This window comes from Prionailurus viverrinus, chromosome A2, assembly GCF_022837055.1.
Source record: "Prionailurus viverrinus isolate Anna chromosome A2, UM_Priviv_1.0, whole genome shotgun sequence".
In the NCBI taxonomy this organism is placed as follows: Eukaryota; Metazoa; Chordata; class Mammalia; order Carnivora; family Felidae; genus Prionailurus; species Prionailurus viverrinus.
In genome coordinates this window covers 73,546,192-73,562,402 of record NC_062562.1, presented here as the reverse complement: position 1 = coordinate 73,562,402, position 16,211 = coordinate 73,546,192, and the positions used below count along the sequence as shown (strand labels likewise).

Here is a 16,211-nt window from a genome sequence, read left to right as displayed (position 1 = left end):
TTTCAAGCAAGGTGATATATGGAAAGCATTCCACCAAATGCCTAACACATGTAAGTACTCAATACATAATAGCTGTTATCATCATTCCACTGGTCCAAATTGGCTACACACAAAATGAGAGTTTCAAAGTATTTGGACCATCTGAACTGATTGCTTTTTAAAGGAGTGCTGAGGCTTAAGGGGTCCCTCGTTTGGTCGCAGCAAACAGATCTCTGGATTAAAGATGAGGCGTCTCATCAGCCTTCGTGGGCTAGGTTATGCTGTAGTAACAGTTCCCAAGTAACACTGGCTTACAACAACACAGATATATTTCTTGCTCACGGTATATGTCCATCGTGGGTTGAAATGGCCCCAGACTGGTGGAGCAGTCACCATATCACACACTGCCAAGTCACCACACCAGCACCAGAGAGACCCAGAGGCTCTTAAGTCAGCAGTTGAGTGTTCTGGCCTGGAGGTGGCATACACAGCCCTTCTATTCACAGTTTGTTGGCCAGCCACATGGCCTCGTCCAACATCACAGGGGTTAGGGCATGTAATGCCAGCATACTCCTGGAAGGTGAGAATTGGAAAATCGATGGACAACACTCACAACTACCACAGGGTCATAGACACAGTTGAAAATATACTCTTACCTTACAGGTAGTGGCACCTGAAGAATTCTTTATTGAGTTGCAAAATAATGAATTAAAATTTGTGACCGCAGTGATGATAAATGGTGCTTGTGAACTCTGAATGAGACTAGGGGTGCCCTATCCCAGTTGGTGGTACAAACCACATGTTGCCTTGAGTTTCTGGGATGCCTGACCACGAAAGCAGTGCCACAGATTGAGTGCTTTTGTTAAAGAAGTCCAAAGCCATTTTTATTCTCTATGGCTTTTCCCCCATCACCCATGCTATTTTAAATGGCTTTATCTGTTTTTATCTCACATCTAATGGGCTTAATGTGTTCTAACTGTGTGGCTCCATTTGGCACTTTGGATGCTATGGCTGAGAGGCGCCATATAAAAAATATTGTTATTGTTATGATGATGAGTTCAAGCACTGGAGGGGAAATTGTGAAACAACTTGGTACTGGAGCTATCATTATTTTCAGCAAAATAAAGTTTGGCTTCTTAGTACACTAGTAAGCCTTGAAGATTAAATGGTATCTACAGCATGTATCTTAGAGATGGGCCAAAGAAGTCAAAATAAAAACGTTTGATATAGCATTTCATATATTATAAAACAGATGTTTGCTTTTAAGTATTCATGATATTTTTAAAAGTTGACACCCATATCAGACATTGAAAAAAAAAAAGATCCACACACTTAATATCAGTTTTTTTATTCTTGCTTCCATTATGATTGGACAGGCCAGCTATGTTAATTAACTTAACCCTTAGCGTTGACCATTTGCCAGTTTGCTGTGAGGTTGAGCAATGGATTGTTTCATCACTTTAGAAATGCATCATCAAGATGGGAGGTGCATGGAGTTCTGGAAAAAAGGACTGTTTAGGTCCCTTCCCTCATGATGATGATGTGATATTATGTTCCCATTACTTGAATATTCATTATGGTTTCCCACATGTTTTTGGCTACCTCTGTTTCCTGCAACTGTTTACATTATTAAGTTGGTCTGGATTATAGAAATGTAGCTTGAATTCTGAATATAGTTAGAGTAGCTTGGGATGTTTGCATAGATTTGGTAGTTCCCTTTTTAGCCTAAGAGAATCATGGAAGTTTTCTAAAAGGAGATGAGACAAAATAGTCAGGGTCTTGTTACTGAAGGGCCTCAAACCACAGATGGAAAACACCACAGGGCTTGTCTGAGGAATTTTCTGGCACACCAGGAACTGGACCCTCCCTGGGCCTTGAACCAGATAACTTTCCACAGAGAGGGGGAAGACTTCATTCCTTTCGGGGCGGGTAGAGGCGTGCATTGCCTGAGTCAGGAACATGGGAAATTGGGGATGTATTGATGTTGCTCTGATCCCGGGACTTCCTACAAGGAAATTAGTGGCATATGACAAGTTAATTTGAAAAGATGAGATAGTAATGAATACATAGTGCATGAGGTATCTGGAGGCACTGTAATCTAGAAAGACAGAGAGAACAGCCTGGTCAGAAGATGAAATGTGAAATTGTCCTTGGCATGTTCTACCCCAAGGCGCCTGAGTTCAGTTTCAACCTTAGCTAACCCCCTCTTTTGCTGCCAAGGAAGTAGTGTGGCCCATTGGCAATGACTGGGGATTTGGAGCAAGACTGGGTGTGAAGCCTGGCTCTTCTTCTTACTGACTCTGTGACCCCTAGTGAGTGACTTCCCCGCTACGTCTCTCAGTTTCCCCGGTTGTAAAATGGTGATGACAATAGTAGCTTCTGGAATTATCCTAAGGGCTGAATGAATCAAATGTGTCAAGCACATAAAATAGTGTCTGGTGCATAGTGTTTGTTAAATAAGTCAAATAAGTTCCATGTTTTCTAAGTTCCTTCTCCTATACCTAGTTAAAACCTAAAGGAGTATAAAATTAATTTCCGGTGTAGGTTTTGATGCTGTTGAAAACAGTAAGTGTGCACTTATCAGATGTGTGACATGGGTAATCTAACCTTCCTTAGCCTTCTCTTTGCTATCTGTAGGAAGAGGGAGAATATGCCTATTTCAAGGGGTTGTAATGGAGAATGAACAAAATAAACATTTGAGAAGTGTCTGTTATGTAATATGTGCTTAAGTAATGGTTGATTCCTTTCTCCCTTTTCCTTTCCCTTGAAATATTTGTATCCTTGACTCTAAAGGACTTTTTAAAAGTTAACACTTTTATCCCCAACTTGCTGCCATGAACTGAAAATGCAGCTAACCTGGGTGACTCAGTCGGTTAAGCACCCGACTTCAGCTCAGGTCATGATCTCATGGTCGGTGAGTTCGAGCCCCGTGTTGGGCTCTGTGCTGACAGCTTAGAGCCTGGATCCTGCTTTAGATTCTGTGTCTCCCTCTCTCTCCACCCGTCCCCCACTCACACACACTCTCTCTCTCTCTCTCTCAAAAATAAATAAACATTAAAAAACAAATGCACCTAACTTGTCAGTGTTCTGGGAGGTCTTGAAGTAGGAGGTGACCAGGGCTCTGCTGAGGAATCTAGGTTGTTAAGGCAAACTGGAAAAGAGAAAGAAAGAAAATGATAGCAGTTAGCATGTATTGAGTGCTTACTGTGTTTCTGGTACTTTCGAAGAATTTTTTTTTTTTTTTACGTCCTCACAACTTGATATGGTAGGTGCTATTATCGTCCCCATTTTCCAGAGAAAGATATTGAGGCACAGGCTGATTAGGTCGCTATCGAGGTCGCTATTCACAACCTCTCTCAGCAACATATTGCTCTTCAGGGATATAGGAATGGAATGCATTCATAAATGTAAAAAACTGCCTACAGTGATCGTGAGGATCTAGAAAGTACTCAGCCCCGGGCCTGGTTTAGAGGAGGAACTCAGTAAGTAGTAGTTTCAGACGTTACCATGTCTGACTTGCAGGCTGTGATGCGACTCCTCCTCCCCTGCCTCTGCATGGTGTCGGCCTCCAGCTCTTGAACTCTAGAGTCCATGAAGTTTATCAGTGCAGCCTCTCAGGAAAGCGCATGCACAGAATGCAATAGAAGTTGAAATACAGGTCATTGCCGCTTTCCTAGAAATCCCTTGTGTGAGGGGACACACACACACCGTCCTCACTTAGAGATGGGTACAGCCTACAAGCTGTGCCACCCAGCCCCCTTCCTGGTGAAGGGCATAAGGATACCCATGGCCTTGACCACCAATCATTAGACTAGGTGGTCTCCTCAAAAGGACAGCACCTGGGGTTGCAGATTTGGTACCAAGTTATGTGCCCATTTGTTTCCATGGTTTTTAGTTTGACCTCCTCTATTAAGGCAGAGGAAAAATTTTCCCACCTTACTTTATCACTAGGTGGCTATGACTCAGGTCCCCCCTCCCACCTCTTTCTATGGGGAACAACACTCACAGTTCCTTCAAAAATAAAAATGCCGTGTTTTCTGCTGTCAGGTCAATGGAAATGTGTTTGTTTAACCCCAAGAATATGGAATCCCTTTTAAAGAAATGCATTTTTCCCCAAATTTATCGACTATCGAGATTAGCTTTTTATTCATTTACTTTGCTTCCTGGGGACAGAACACATTTTGATGTGATAGATACTGAGCTAGAACTTAGATAGTAAAGAAAAGGCTGCCCAAACATCTCATTTAAAACCTCAGCACCGGGGCGCCTGGGTGGCTCAGTCGGTTGAGCGTCCGACTTCAGCTCAGGTCAAGATCCCACGGTCCGTGAGTTCGAGCCCTACGTCGGGCTCTGGGCTGATGGCTCAGAGCCTGGAGCGTACTTCCGATTCTGTGTCTCCCTCTCTCTCTCTCTGCCCCTCCCCCGTTCATGCTCTGTCTCTCTCTGTCTCAAAAATAAATGAACTTAAAAATAAATAAATAAATAAATAAATAAATAAAATAAAACCTCAGCACCAAGGACGTTGGAATAAATACAGTTACCATGAAAATACAGTGTTTTGGAATATGGACATTTAGATGGTAAGTGGCTTCTTAAATGTATATATATCCTGGCCCCAAATCTTCTCTGAATTCCAGACTCATGCATAACTAATGGCCCACTCACCTCTCCCCTTGGCTATCTCACAGACACCTCAAACAGCATGTTGGAAAGAGAATTTGACTTCTGCTTCCACCCAAACTTGTCCATACAGAATCCATTCAGTCTTCCCCATCTGGCAAATGGCCCCACCAGTTGTTCAATCCAGAAACACAGGATTCTCCATTGCTCCTTCTCTTCCCCATGGCCCATGTAATCCATCAGCAAGCCCTCTCATTCCTATCACCAACATGTCCCTCAAATGCATCCACTTTTCTCAAACTCTACAGGCACCACCCCAGTCCGGGCCACCACCATCTTTGCTGGTCTGCCCACAGCAACCTCCAAACACATCTCATCTCACTCTCTGCCTGGCAACACGAGTGTTGTATCACTGCTCTCAAAGCTCCAGTGGCTTCCCATGGAACTCAGAATAAGATCTAGCTTCACGACTATAACTTCTGAACTCTTTGCTTCTTCTAAATCCTCTTCTACACTCTGTTCTGCCTCTTCCTCCAACTTCATTTAGAATCTGTCTTCTCCTGCCAAATTGAGTTCCAGCCACATTGGATCTTTTTTTTAGTTTCTTGAAAATCAAACCTGTTCACACTGCCTGGATTCTTCTTTTCTCCACTAGTTGTATGGATAGCTCAATTTAGGGCTCAGCTTAAGGATCATCTAATCAGTCTGGCCTTATCACACATTCCATCTAGAACAGTCCTTTCCTGCTACTCTGGCCTCTCCCCACTTTGCCTATAAAATTCTTTTCTTTCCAGCTAGATTTTAAGCAATTTTATTGTTTCTATAAAATTTTAGCTATTTATTTAGTTGCTTATTGTCTGTTTCCCAAATCAGAATATAAATTCCATGAGAGTAGGGTCCAGATATGTTTTTTTGTTTTTTTTTTTTTTTTTTTTGCTAATATATATCTTGCTCATAGGGCCAAGATCTTGACACAGGGATAAATACTAAAAAATTATATGTAGACTTAATTAGTGGAAAAATTAATTAAAATGACATAAATGGTACTTATTCAAATACCTTTAATTATTGGCAGTCATTAATTCAATACATTTATGTCAAATGACAGAGCATGCCCCATGGAATCTGATACACAGATCTTGTCCTGGTTCTATTATTTATTTAGCTGCTTAACCTTAGACAAACTAACCCTTTAAAGGACCTCAGTTTTCTGATCCATAAAATGAGAGTTATAAGGGTCTCTATTTTATAAACTGAAAATTCCAATGAGATAATGCAAATAAAAAACAGAATCTAGAGCAGCTGAGTGCCTGGGTGGCTCGGTCGGTTGAGTGTCCAACTTTGGGTCAGGTCTCACGGTTCATGAGTTCAGTCTTATGGTTCTTGAGCTTGAGCCCCCATAGGGTTCGCTGCTGTCAGCATGGAGCCTGCTTATGAGCCTCTGTTCCCCCCCCTCTCTGCCTCTCCCCTGCTTGTGGTCTCTGTCTCAAAAATAAATAAAAAAGCATTAAAAAAACCACAATCTATAATCATTATAGGTGTTTACGAAAGGATGTTTGCCATTATCTTCATTTCATAGGACCGTAAAAAGCATGCAGAACACATTAATAAACACAATTGGCATGTTCCTGCCCTCACAGGAGATACGGACAACTAAGTAGACAGTGGAATACAATATGCCTAGTGCTGTTATAGAGGATGCACAGGTAATACGTACTACCCAGATGTTCTTGGCATCAAGGTCAACTGGATTTTCTTTGTGTTCCATCAGTTACTTAAAATCTTGCCACATTATAATTTGCTTCATATTTGGATATTTTCTTTCTTATGCAAATTTCATTTTTCTAGAGTTTTTAATTATTATTTTCTTGTATAATGTAATTTTATCTTCTTTTAAAATTTTTTAAAAATTTATTTCGAGAGAGATGGAGCAAGTGGGGGAGGGGCATAAAGAGAGGGAGAGAAAGAGAATCCCAAGCAGGTTCTGTGCTGCCAATGCAGAGCCTGACATGGGGCTTGAACTCATGAGAGCATGAGATCATGACCTGAGCTGAAACCAAGAGTCAGATGCCTAACCGATTGAGCCACCCAGGTGCCCCTAATTTTATCTTATTATTACATTGTTCCAATCTTTAAGTTATTCTAGTTATACAATTAACACTCTTCTTGCTTTCTTAGACTCCTCTTTTGAATGTCTCTGTCCTCTTCCATTTCTACGTTATTGACTGTCTTGGTCTGAGCTGTCATCCTGGGACTTTCCTTCCCTGTGCTCCCTGGTTGGTTCTCACTGAGTATCAAAATTTTCCATCATTTACTCCCATGTTTTACTGGATTCAACATCAAGAAATTATTTAGTAAACTTAGTTAATCTTTGAAAGTTTCAAAAGGTCTTCGCACTTGATTAATCATTTGTTTGGATATGCAATTCTAGGTTGAATATCATTTTCATTTAGAAACCTGAAAGCAAGCTTCATTTTCCTTCTAGTTGCAAGTACAAACTAGTAAGTTAGTCTGAACTAACACATTCAATCCTTCCGCTTTAAGTTCTACTTCTATTTTAAGACCTGTCTCGGGGCGCCTGGGTGGCTCAGTCGGTTAAGTGTCCTACTTCGGCTCAGGTCATGATTTCATGGTTTGTAGGTTTGAGCCCCACGTCGTGCTCTGTACTGACAGCTCGGAGCTCATGAACCTGGAGTCTGCTTTGGATTCCGTGTCTCCCTCTCTCTCTGCCCCTCTCCTGCTTGTGCTCTCTCTGTCTCTCTCTCAAAAATAAATACACATTGAAAAAAATAAAATAAAAAGACCTTTCTCTTCACCACGGATTTTAAGTTCAGAATGTCTTGGGGAGTGAAATGGGCCAATGAATACCCATTTCCTCTCAGTCTCCTTGTAGAATATTCTGCGCTTCAGATTTCTCTCGCTCTTTTTCACACATCAACATTATCCTATCCATGTTATTCTTAACTTTGTTGTAATATCCTATTCACTAGTGATGCTACCACCCACTTTCTTTACTCTTGAAGTTTTATATTTGTTTAACTTCTAAACTCTTACGTCAGTGGTACTTCAGGAGAGAGTGAAGATAATATTTGTGTTCAAAGACCCACAAAATACAACTTGAAATTACTGTACAGGTTGCCATCGTTTGGAGGCACTATAATTTATTTGACCAGTGCCCAAGTTTTGGACATATATTCCAATATTTTTTGATAATTGTGACTGTGTGACCTCTTCATCCGGAAGAAAGGGGTTGGAGATAGACCTATGGGAGCAGTATGTGAGACAAAAAGTTGCTAAACACCGGGTCCTAACAAGGTCACTTTTGGAAGCTAGAAGTTTTAAAAAAAAAATACATACAGAATTCCATACAGAGAACCCTCACAGCCTATAAATTGTAAATTAGAAAGCTCTGTGGGAAGGAGATAGGTCTTAAGAATATAAAATGTATTTGGAAATTTGTATAGATTCTTGCCTATAGAATTTGTCAACATTCCTCATTACATCCATAGGAGAAAATTTTTAAAGCAGGATTTCTCCATCCAAGAAACTCGTCGTACTGAGTTGACAAAATTCCCTCCAGAAGGGTTGTATCAGTTTACACTCCTACCTGTCACTGACCTCTTAAAAACAAACCAAAATAGCCACAAGATTTGCTAATTTTACAAACAAAATTTTACCTTATTTTTTTATCTTCATATGTATTTCTTGGATTATTACTGACAGTGAATATTATCCATGTTATGTTACCCAAATGCTCAAACCAACCCTCCATAGGTACTGTCAACCTCATTTTAGAAATGTGTAGACTGAGGCTCAGGGACTTTAAGAATTCTCAAGATCACACAGCTTGCAAGTGTTTAAAAGCATATGTGAACATAGATGTTACTTTGCCAAAAAGTAATTTAAGAACATGTGACTTATCTGCTCATCTTTTTTTAATGGAAGATCAAATTATTCATTCTTTCTGGACCTTAGATGTAAATAATTATGTCAAGCATTTTCTACTTCTTGAGACAAATGTATTTTAAGAACCCTTTATTCCCTTTGTGCAAAGTCTAGACTGGAAAGGATGTCCCTGGTACACAGGATTATTGCACAGGGCTGCAAGAACAGGGGATTTCAATTGATTCATGAGAACTTAGCTTTCTCTGGGATCTGGATATCACTTTTAATTGTCCCATTGCTTAACTATATATATATATATATATATATATATATATATACATTTCCATTGCAAAAATACATATGACTATAAATTTTTGTTTTTTAATAAACCACGTGGCAAAACAATAATTATTTTAAAAATGTATAAAAATTACAATTTGAAAATTGCCAGTACAGTAGATATGTATACACTGTATTTTGATCTTAAATTAGATGAACAAACCCCAGCTCCAGAATCTTTCTGAACTCAACCATATGCAAAATACCTGGTTTATGACAGCGCTTGTGGAAAAACATATACAATTTATTAAATTGTGATATGGTTTCCTTAATAATATACACTTATTTAGAGAAGCATAAGCTTTCCAAACATACAGTATCTTCCAGGTGTCTTTATGCTAGCAATTCTAAAAACCAAGCAATACCATTCTAGTGCTTTAATAATACCATTCTAGTAAATGGTATGTAGTAAAACCATTCTAAATTCTTTAAGACTTTTTGTGCAAACTGTTAAATACCCTTCATCCCAAATTGGTAGCATAGTCTTTAGTGTATATCTGGAAGCTTCCAAGAAAGAAGAGTGTTTAGTGGGAGTAACACAAATTGAACTGTCCTTTAGTGTGGCTGGACCTGAAGAATTCCCTTATACCATCACTGCATGGAAGTTCAAAGTCCAGGTTCTTAGTGTTGACACATGCTGCAAGGTGGATGAATCTCAAAAACATGCTAAGTGAAAGAAACCAGACACAAAAGGTCACATATTGAATGATTCCATTTGTATAGAATAGATATATCCAGACTAGATCAATCCAGAGACAGAAAGTAGGTTAGTGGTTACCAGGGGTTTAGAGGAGGGCAGAGTTGAGGGAAACTGCTTCGGGCCCAGAGGGTTTAACTTCGGAGTGATGGAAACGTCTTGCAACTTCTAAATAGAGGTGGTCATTGCACAGCATTGCGAATGTACTAAATGCCACTGAACTGTTCACTTAAAAAAGTTTTTAAGTTTATTTATTCATTTCAAGAGAGACAGAAAGAATGGCAGAGGAGGGGCAGAGAGGAAGAGAAAGAGAATCCCAAGCAGGCTGCACACTGTCAGCTCAGAGCCCACTGCAGGGCTTGAACTCACAAAACTTGAGATCATGACCTGAACTGAAACCGAGAATCAGATGCTAAACCAACTGAGCCACCCAGGCACCCCTGAACTGTTCATTTTTATGTTTATTTTATTATTTTTTTAAATGTTTATTTATTTTTGAGACAGAGAGACAGAGAGAGAGACAGAGAGAGACAGCACAAGCAGGGGAGGGACAGAGGGAGAGAGGGAGACACAGAATCTGAAGTAGACTCTAGGCTCCAAGCTGTGAGCTCAGACCCCGATGCGGGGCTTGACCCCACGAATCGTGAGATCATGACCTGAGCTAAAGTCAGATGCTTAACCAGCTGAGCCACCCAGGCACCCCTGAACTGTTCACTTTTAAATGGTTCATTTTATGTTATGTGGATTTCCCCTGACAAATTATTATTTTGTTTAAAAACCCAAGTTCCTGAACCTAACAGACCCAAACTTGGGAACTGACTCTTCCTACCTGGGTGATGTTGGACAGATTATTCTCATTCCCTAACCTGAACCCGAAGCCTGTACCTAAAATCTCCTTTAACTTCAGTGTCCGCCCGGGATTGTTGCGAAGGCTCTCTAACAGGACTGCACGGTGGCTGAGGTATCTATCCCAGGTTCTTATGAAATATTTGCAGCTGTCGTGCTACAACCACCAGCAGCAATCCCAGCAGCGAGTTCCAGCCCAGATTCTCAGTGTAGTCAAGTGACTATTTTCCAGCTGGTAGTCATGCTCCAGGAATTCTGTTAGGAAGGAGTCACATGACATTGACCTCAGCCTATACTCTCAGTGGCATCCTTCTTTCGAAAGACAAATTTTCGATTAAAACTGTTGTTAATTAATGTCAAAATGGACTCAGAGTGGTGAGTAAGGATCACATCCCTGAAACATCAAATGATCAGCCTTCTCGTGAGAGTAGTGGACCCTGCCTCCCAACGTGTGCTCCTTAACTGAAGAAGGGACCAACCAGTGAAAAAAAAAAACAGTCTTCCCTGGGGCATTTTAAAAGGAAGCGTGAGCTTCCACGTGGAACCTAAAAACATAACAAATAAATAAAGAAACAAAAAGCAGAGACAGACCCTTAAAGCCAGAAAACAAACTGGTGGTTGCCAGAGGGAAGGGGGAGTGATGGGCAAAATGGGTGAAAATTGGGCCTCCAGTTATGGAATGAATGAGGCAGGAATGAAAGGCACAGCAGGGAGAACACTGTCAGGGGGTGGCTACACGTGTGGCAGGCCCAGCATCAGGGGCGGACTCGACTCCCTGTGTCATACGCGTGAAACCGATGTAACGTCGTGTGTCCACTACACGTCAGTAAAAAAAAAAAAAAAAAAAGGTAAATACAATTTAAAACAATAAAAAGAAGTGTGAAGAGAAGACATGAATTTCACTGAGCTTCAGAGAAACAAAATTCTGGCCAGCAGCTGAAAGTTGCCATTCGTCCACAGTGGATGGTGTGTGTTGACACAAAAGCGTGGCTTGGGGTGTCAGGGTGGCTCAGCTGGTTGAGCGTCTGACCTCGGCTCAGGTCACAATCTCACGGTTCGAGAGTTCAAGCCGCACATCGGGCTCGCTGCTGTCAGCGCAGAGCCCACTTCAAATCCTCTGTTCCCGCCACCCCCCCCCCCCCCCCCCCCCGGCTTGTGCTCTCTCAAAAATAAAAAAAACATCATCGACAATGGCTTCTACAAAAGTACTTTTTATTAATGGGATTCTCTGGAGAGCTTGAAGCACATTTGCTGCTTTACTAACTGACATTCTGTTACCCACACGCGCTTTGGTTTTGTGTGTCCTTCCTTTGCGCTCCCCAAATCGGGAGCAGGCTGGAGAATTTTTTAAGAGATGGAAACGTACTGTTTTGCAGTCTTCTTGCGACTATCTAATTAGTTTTCCCAAAGCCTAACCAAATTAGATGTGAAGGACAGCCAACATCCCGGTGCTGTTAGTTATTAGCCATGTGACCTCGAGCAAAACTTGAGCTTTTTGGGCTTTCGTTGTCCTGACGTGAATGAAGAGGGAGGATAATAAAATCCATCTCCAGTAGGTGTTGAAAGTACCGCTTGAGTTACCGTGTTTACAGTGGCTCAGTGCTCAGCAAACAGAGGGCAATAAATCGCCTTCTCCCCCAGCGCTGCCCGTGTCAAGAGAGATTCGGTAGCACCTTTTTCCTGGTAGCAGCCGGTCAGTCTCGTGCGTTGGCGTGGATTAGGGAATGCTTAGTGCGTGCCTCTTGTCCATCACCTCATTTAATAATTTTTTTTAAGTTTTTAAAATTTATTTTGAGAGAGAGAGAGCATGCACAAGTGGGGGGAAGAACAGAGAGAGAGAGAAAGAGAGAGAGAGAGAGAGAGAGAGAATTCCAAGCAGGCTCCACGCTCTCAGCGAGGAGCCCAACAGGGGGCTCCAACTCACAAACTGCGAGACCATGGCCCGAGCAGAAATCGAGAGTCTGAAGCTCAACCCACCGAGCGCACCAGGCGCCCCTACGTTATTTAAATCCTTACGTGATCATACCCAGTTTAGTTGCAGAACATGAGGCTCGGAGAAGTTAAGCAATTTGTCCGAGACGGCTCTGCCACAGAGTAGGGGAGCTGATGTGCAAACCCAAATCTCCCAATGAAGCTTGTACCACCAAAAGGCTTCACCAGGGTCTGGCGGAAGTTTAGTTGATCTGCAGTCTGTTGAATTCGACACTGAATAATAAACTGCTAGACCTCCTTCCACCTGGGCTCAGGTTTCCAGCTTCAGAGAGACACTGTGTACCTGCGGTCACGGTTCGTCTGGATCCAGAGAGCCTGCCCAGTTGTGTGACGGACCCCTTAGCGCCTCCGCGACAGGACTGGCGACTTCGGAACGATCCTGGCACCCGCCGGGCGTGTACTTGCCGCCCCCTGCATGATGGGGGCAGGTCAGATGACCACTGCACAGTTGAACGAGACTGAGGCAGGAAAAGCCTCATGTGAAAACACATGTCTTTCCAAAATGATGGTGGACCTACACCGTTGTAACTGGCAGTGATATTCTTGGCATTCGTTGAAAACACCCCAGGCTGCTTGGGTAATTAATTTCATAGGGTTAGTCATTAACAGGCTTCCTGCTTTCCTCCTCTTTTGACAGGCCCAGCTGTGAGATACAGTAAGTTCGACATGTCAGAGGCCAGGCCGCCTCCCCTGCTTGGGCAGCACACGACGCGCGTCCTGAAGGAAGTCCTCAGATATGATGACAAGGCCATTGGGGAGCTGCTCAGCACTGGAGTGGTGACCCAACATGAAGCTCAGTGACGAAAAATGCTTTCTCAAAACCGCAATCTGAATGTACTTCACTAGCAAAAGCAATAGTCTTTCTGGACCCTTCTCCCCAGTTCTGGTGCCTGCCTCTGCAAAGAGAAGTTAGAGTAATTCCAGATTTCCTGCCTGGCGCCTCCAGAATGGCTCTGGTATCAATGCATCTCGTGCTTTCTAAATGTACCCCACCTTTTACTCCTTACCATTTCCCCCCACCCCACCCAGATAATAGGTTAATTGTGAATTTGTGGGGGTTTTTTGTAAAGATTTTTTTTTCTGGAAAAATACATTCCTCTTTCTAATTACATCAATCGCCCAAACGTTTGCCCCTCCAGCCCACGCAGGTCTGAAAAAGAGCAGATCTCTTGTCGTTCTCTACTTGCACATAAAGTCCTCATTTAAACCTTTGTTAGGGAGTCAAAGCAATAAGCAGAATGACAGTTTCAGTGATTGATTTTAAACAGAATAACTTAATTTTGAGCTCATGAACCCTTTGTTAATCTGTAATTTAAACCATGGACTTTGCTGATGTCCATTATAAAACTGAGCTTCTTTCTCTCCATGGGGGTAAATATTTGCTTTATGTTGTATTTCTCTGATCATTTCATGATATGTGGCAGAAAATCAATTTCCATGAATGCATTTTGGAATGTATGTGTCTATCTGCATTAGGGAGTGAAGAGTGGTTCTTTGATCAGTACCTTATTTTGAGCCAAGTACAAATGTAACAGGTTTTTAAACAAATGTCAAATGACTATCTAGTATTAAATAATATTATAGGAGAATATATAGGAAATATATAGGAGAATATAATCTAGTATTAAATAATATTATAGGAGAATATATAGGAAATATATAGGAGAATATAATCTGAGCACTCACTGTAGAAGAATACATCATGCCTTAATATTAAGTATTTGCATTTACATATTTAAGTTTTTGCCAGAGAATTTAAAGTATAGAAAACATTTTCTGTCCAGAAGGTAGTAGCTGATTTGTATTATGTTCTGGGATCAGTCATCTCTCAAAGTACCAATCACCAAAGCCCAAGGTATAGACCAAGGGATCAGATGATCACAGCCTGATATGATCACAGTTCACGACTGTTAAGCACGCGTATCTTAAAGCCATGTCATGACATCCCAAGTGGTAACTGAAAGTTAAATTACAAATATTCATCTTTCAAACTGTGAGTCCTAGCTAGTTTTCCTTTCGTGTTCTTTTTGTATGGGAGTGATTGGAGCCATTTATGCTGTAAGCCCCAATAGGTTTCTAGAATCAAGGATTTCAAATAAATAAGGAAATATGTCTTCTCACAGGTGTCGTGGGACTTTTTAGAAGCATGCCTACTAGTTCCTGGGAGAGGAGCGCCCCGCTTTCCTCTTTGTGAACGTTTTATTCTGAGGCTCTCCTGCCTTTCACTATTTAGAATGTCATCATACAACGGTAATTTCATGCCTTTTGCAGTGCTTTCCTCCCTATGGCTAACCCGTAGACACACATTTGGAGACATTCCCTTCAGGCCAGATACAATTAGCAATGAAAATGGTAAAAGACGGGATGACAGAGAATTGGCAAGACCACATGATCTTGAAAAACAGATTCATCATTTCTCCTGCTGGTTCAAGTAGATTCTCTTGAAATGCAAATTGCTTGATTACTGAACAGTAACCCTAACTATCTGGGTAGCCTTGTGTAGGACGACATCGATCGTTCAGACTAGGTCACAAAATGCCTCTAAAACCTTGAAATCCATCGAGACTGAGGTTTTCATCCATAGAAGAGTTACCATGGGAGACAAATGTATCCAGATTTCCACCTACACAATTCAGAATGATCCAAGAGAACTTTGAAACTGTTCGTTACCCAACGGAAAGCATTTACTCTACTGAGTTAGTGAGAGAAATCATTTAGAATATATTTCAAGTTCAGATCAATAATTAGTCCTGAAAGAAGCATTGCGCTGGCTAAAATTTCTAGCAATATGCCCAGATCAAGTTATGCTTTATAAACAAATGTGCTGTTTTAATTATCAGGGCCTATTTTCTTACACATTCCCAAAGCTGAGCACACTACTAAGAGACCATATGCTCAAGTTCAGTGTGTGTCAAGGCCCGCCTTCTGGCAGGTTTGTGTCTGAGGTTGACTTAGAAAATTCTTCGAAACTTCGTGGGTTAATCATTATGGAACTGAGGGTGTGTCCACAAGCAACTAGTCTTCCCTCTCTTGATTTTTTCCTTCAACTTTTTGCTGCCATGGTTTTCTGGTTAATCAAGCATGATATTTTCCAGCATGCACTCTGATATTCAGAATGTTTCCCTAGAAGAAGAGAAATGAACATTGACCAATTGTGTGTGACTAGCCCAGTTACTTGGTATTCCTTTGTCTTCGATTCATCTCCTAGGAATTGGAAGTACAATCTTTTATTTTTTAAGTTTATTTTGTTTATTTTGAGAGAGAGAGAAAGAGAGAGAACAAGTGAGGGAGGGGCAGAGAGGGAGAGAACGCCAAGCAGTCTCCACACTGCCAGCACAGAGCTTGTTGCAGGGTTTGAGATCATGACCTGAGCAAAAGTTGGATGCTTAACCAACTGAGACACCCAGGTGCCCCATGGAAGTACAATCTTGATTTAAAAAAACACAGGAGGGGACGCCTGGGTGGCTCGGTTGGTTGGGCGTCCGACTTTGGCTCAGGTCATGATCTTGGTTTATGGGTTCGAGCCCCGCGTCAGGCTCTGTGCCGACAGCTCCAAGCCTGGAGCCTGCTTCGGATTCTGTGTCTCCCTCTCTCTCTGCCCCTCCCCCACTCACACTCTGTCTCTTTCTCTCCTTCAAAGATAAATAAACATTTAAAAAAACACACACAGGCGGTCTCATATAGGCTATTTCATATGAGGTCACTAGGCCACCTAACCCCAATAGCCCCACAATGGAGGGCTTTTGCATGAAGACTTCATGACCCCTACTTTCAGCCTTTCTCAGGGAAATTCACCCCACTCATGTCTCACCTAAATATGATATTTCAACATGGACTCTTTCATTCCATGACA

At 41.7% G+C, this 16,211-nt stretch overlaps 1 protein-coding gene across 3 annotated transcripts in view; it reads left to right on the top strand.

Annotated features, from left to right (window-relative positions):
- SUGCT (succinyl-CoA:glutarate-CoA transferase) overlaps positions 1-14,467 on the top strand; it is a 760,970-nt gene extending 746,503 nt beyond the window's left edge. For all 3 annotated transcript variants that reach the window (XM_047849630.1, XM_047849625.1, XM_047849624.1), the window contains one exon: positions 12,996-14,467. In XM_047849630.1, coding sequence (XP_047705586.1) covers positions 12,996-13,159 — 164 coding nt within the window. In that variant the 3' untranslated portion in view covers positions 13,160-14,467. The remainder of the gene's footprint in view (positions 1-12,995) is intronic.
- Positions 14,468-16,211: the final 1,744 nt, after the last annotated feature.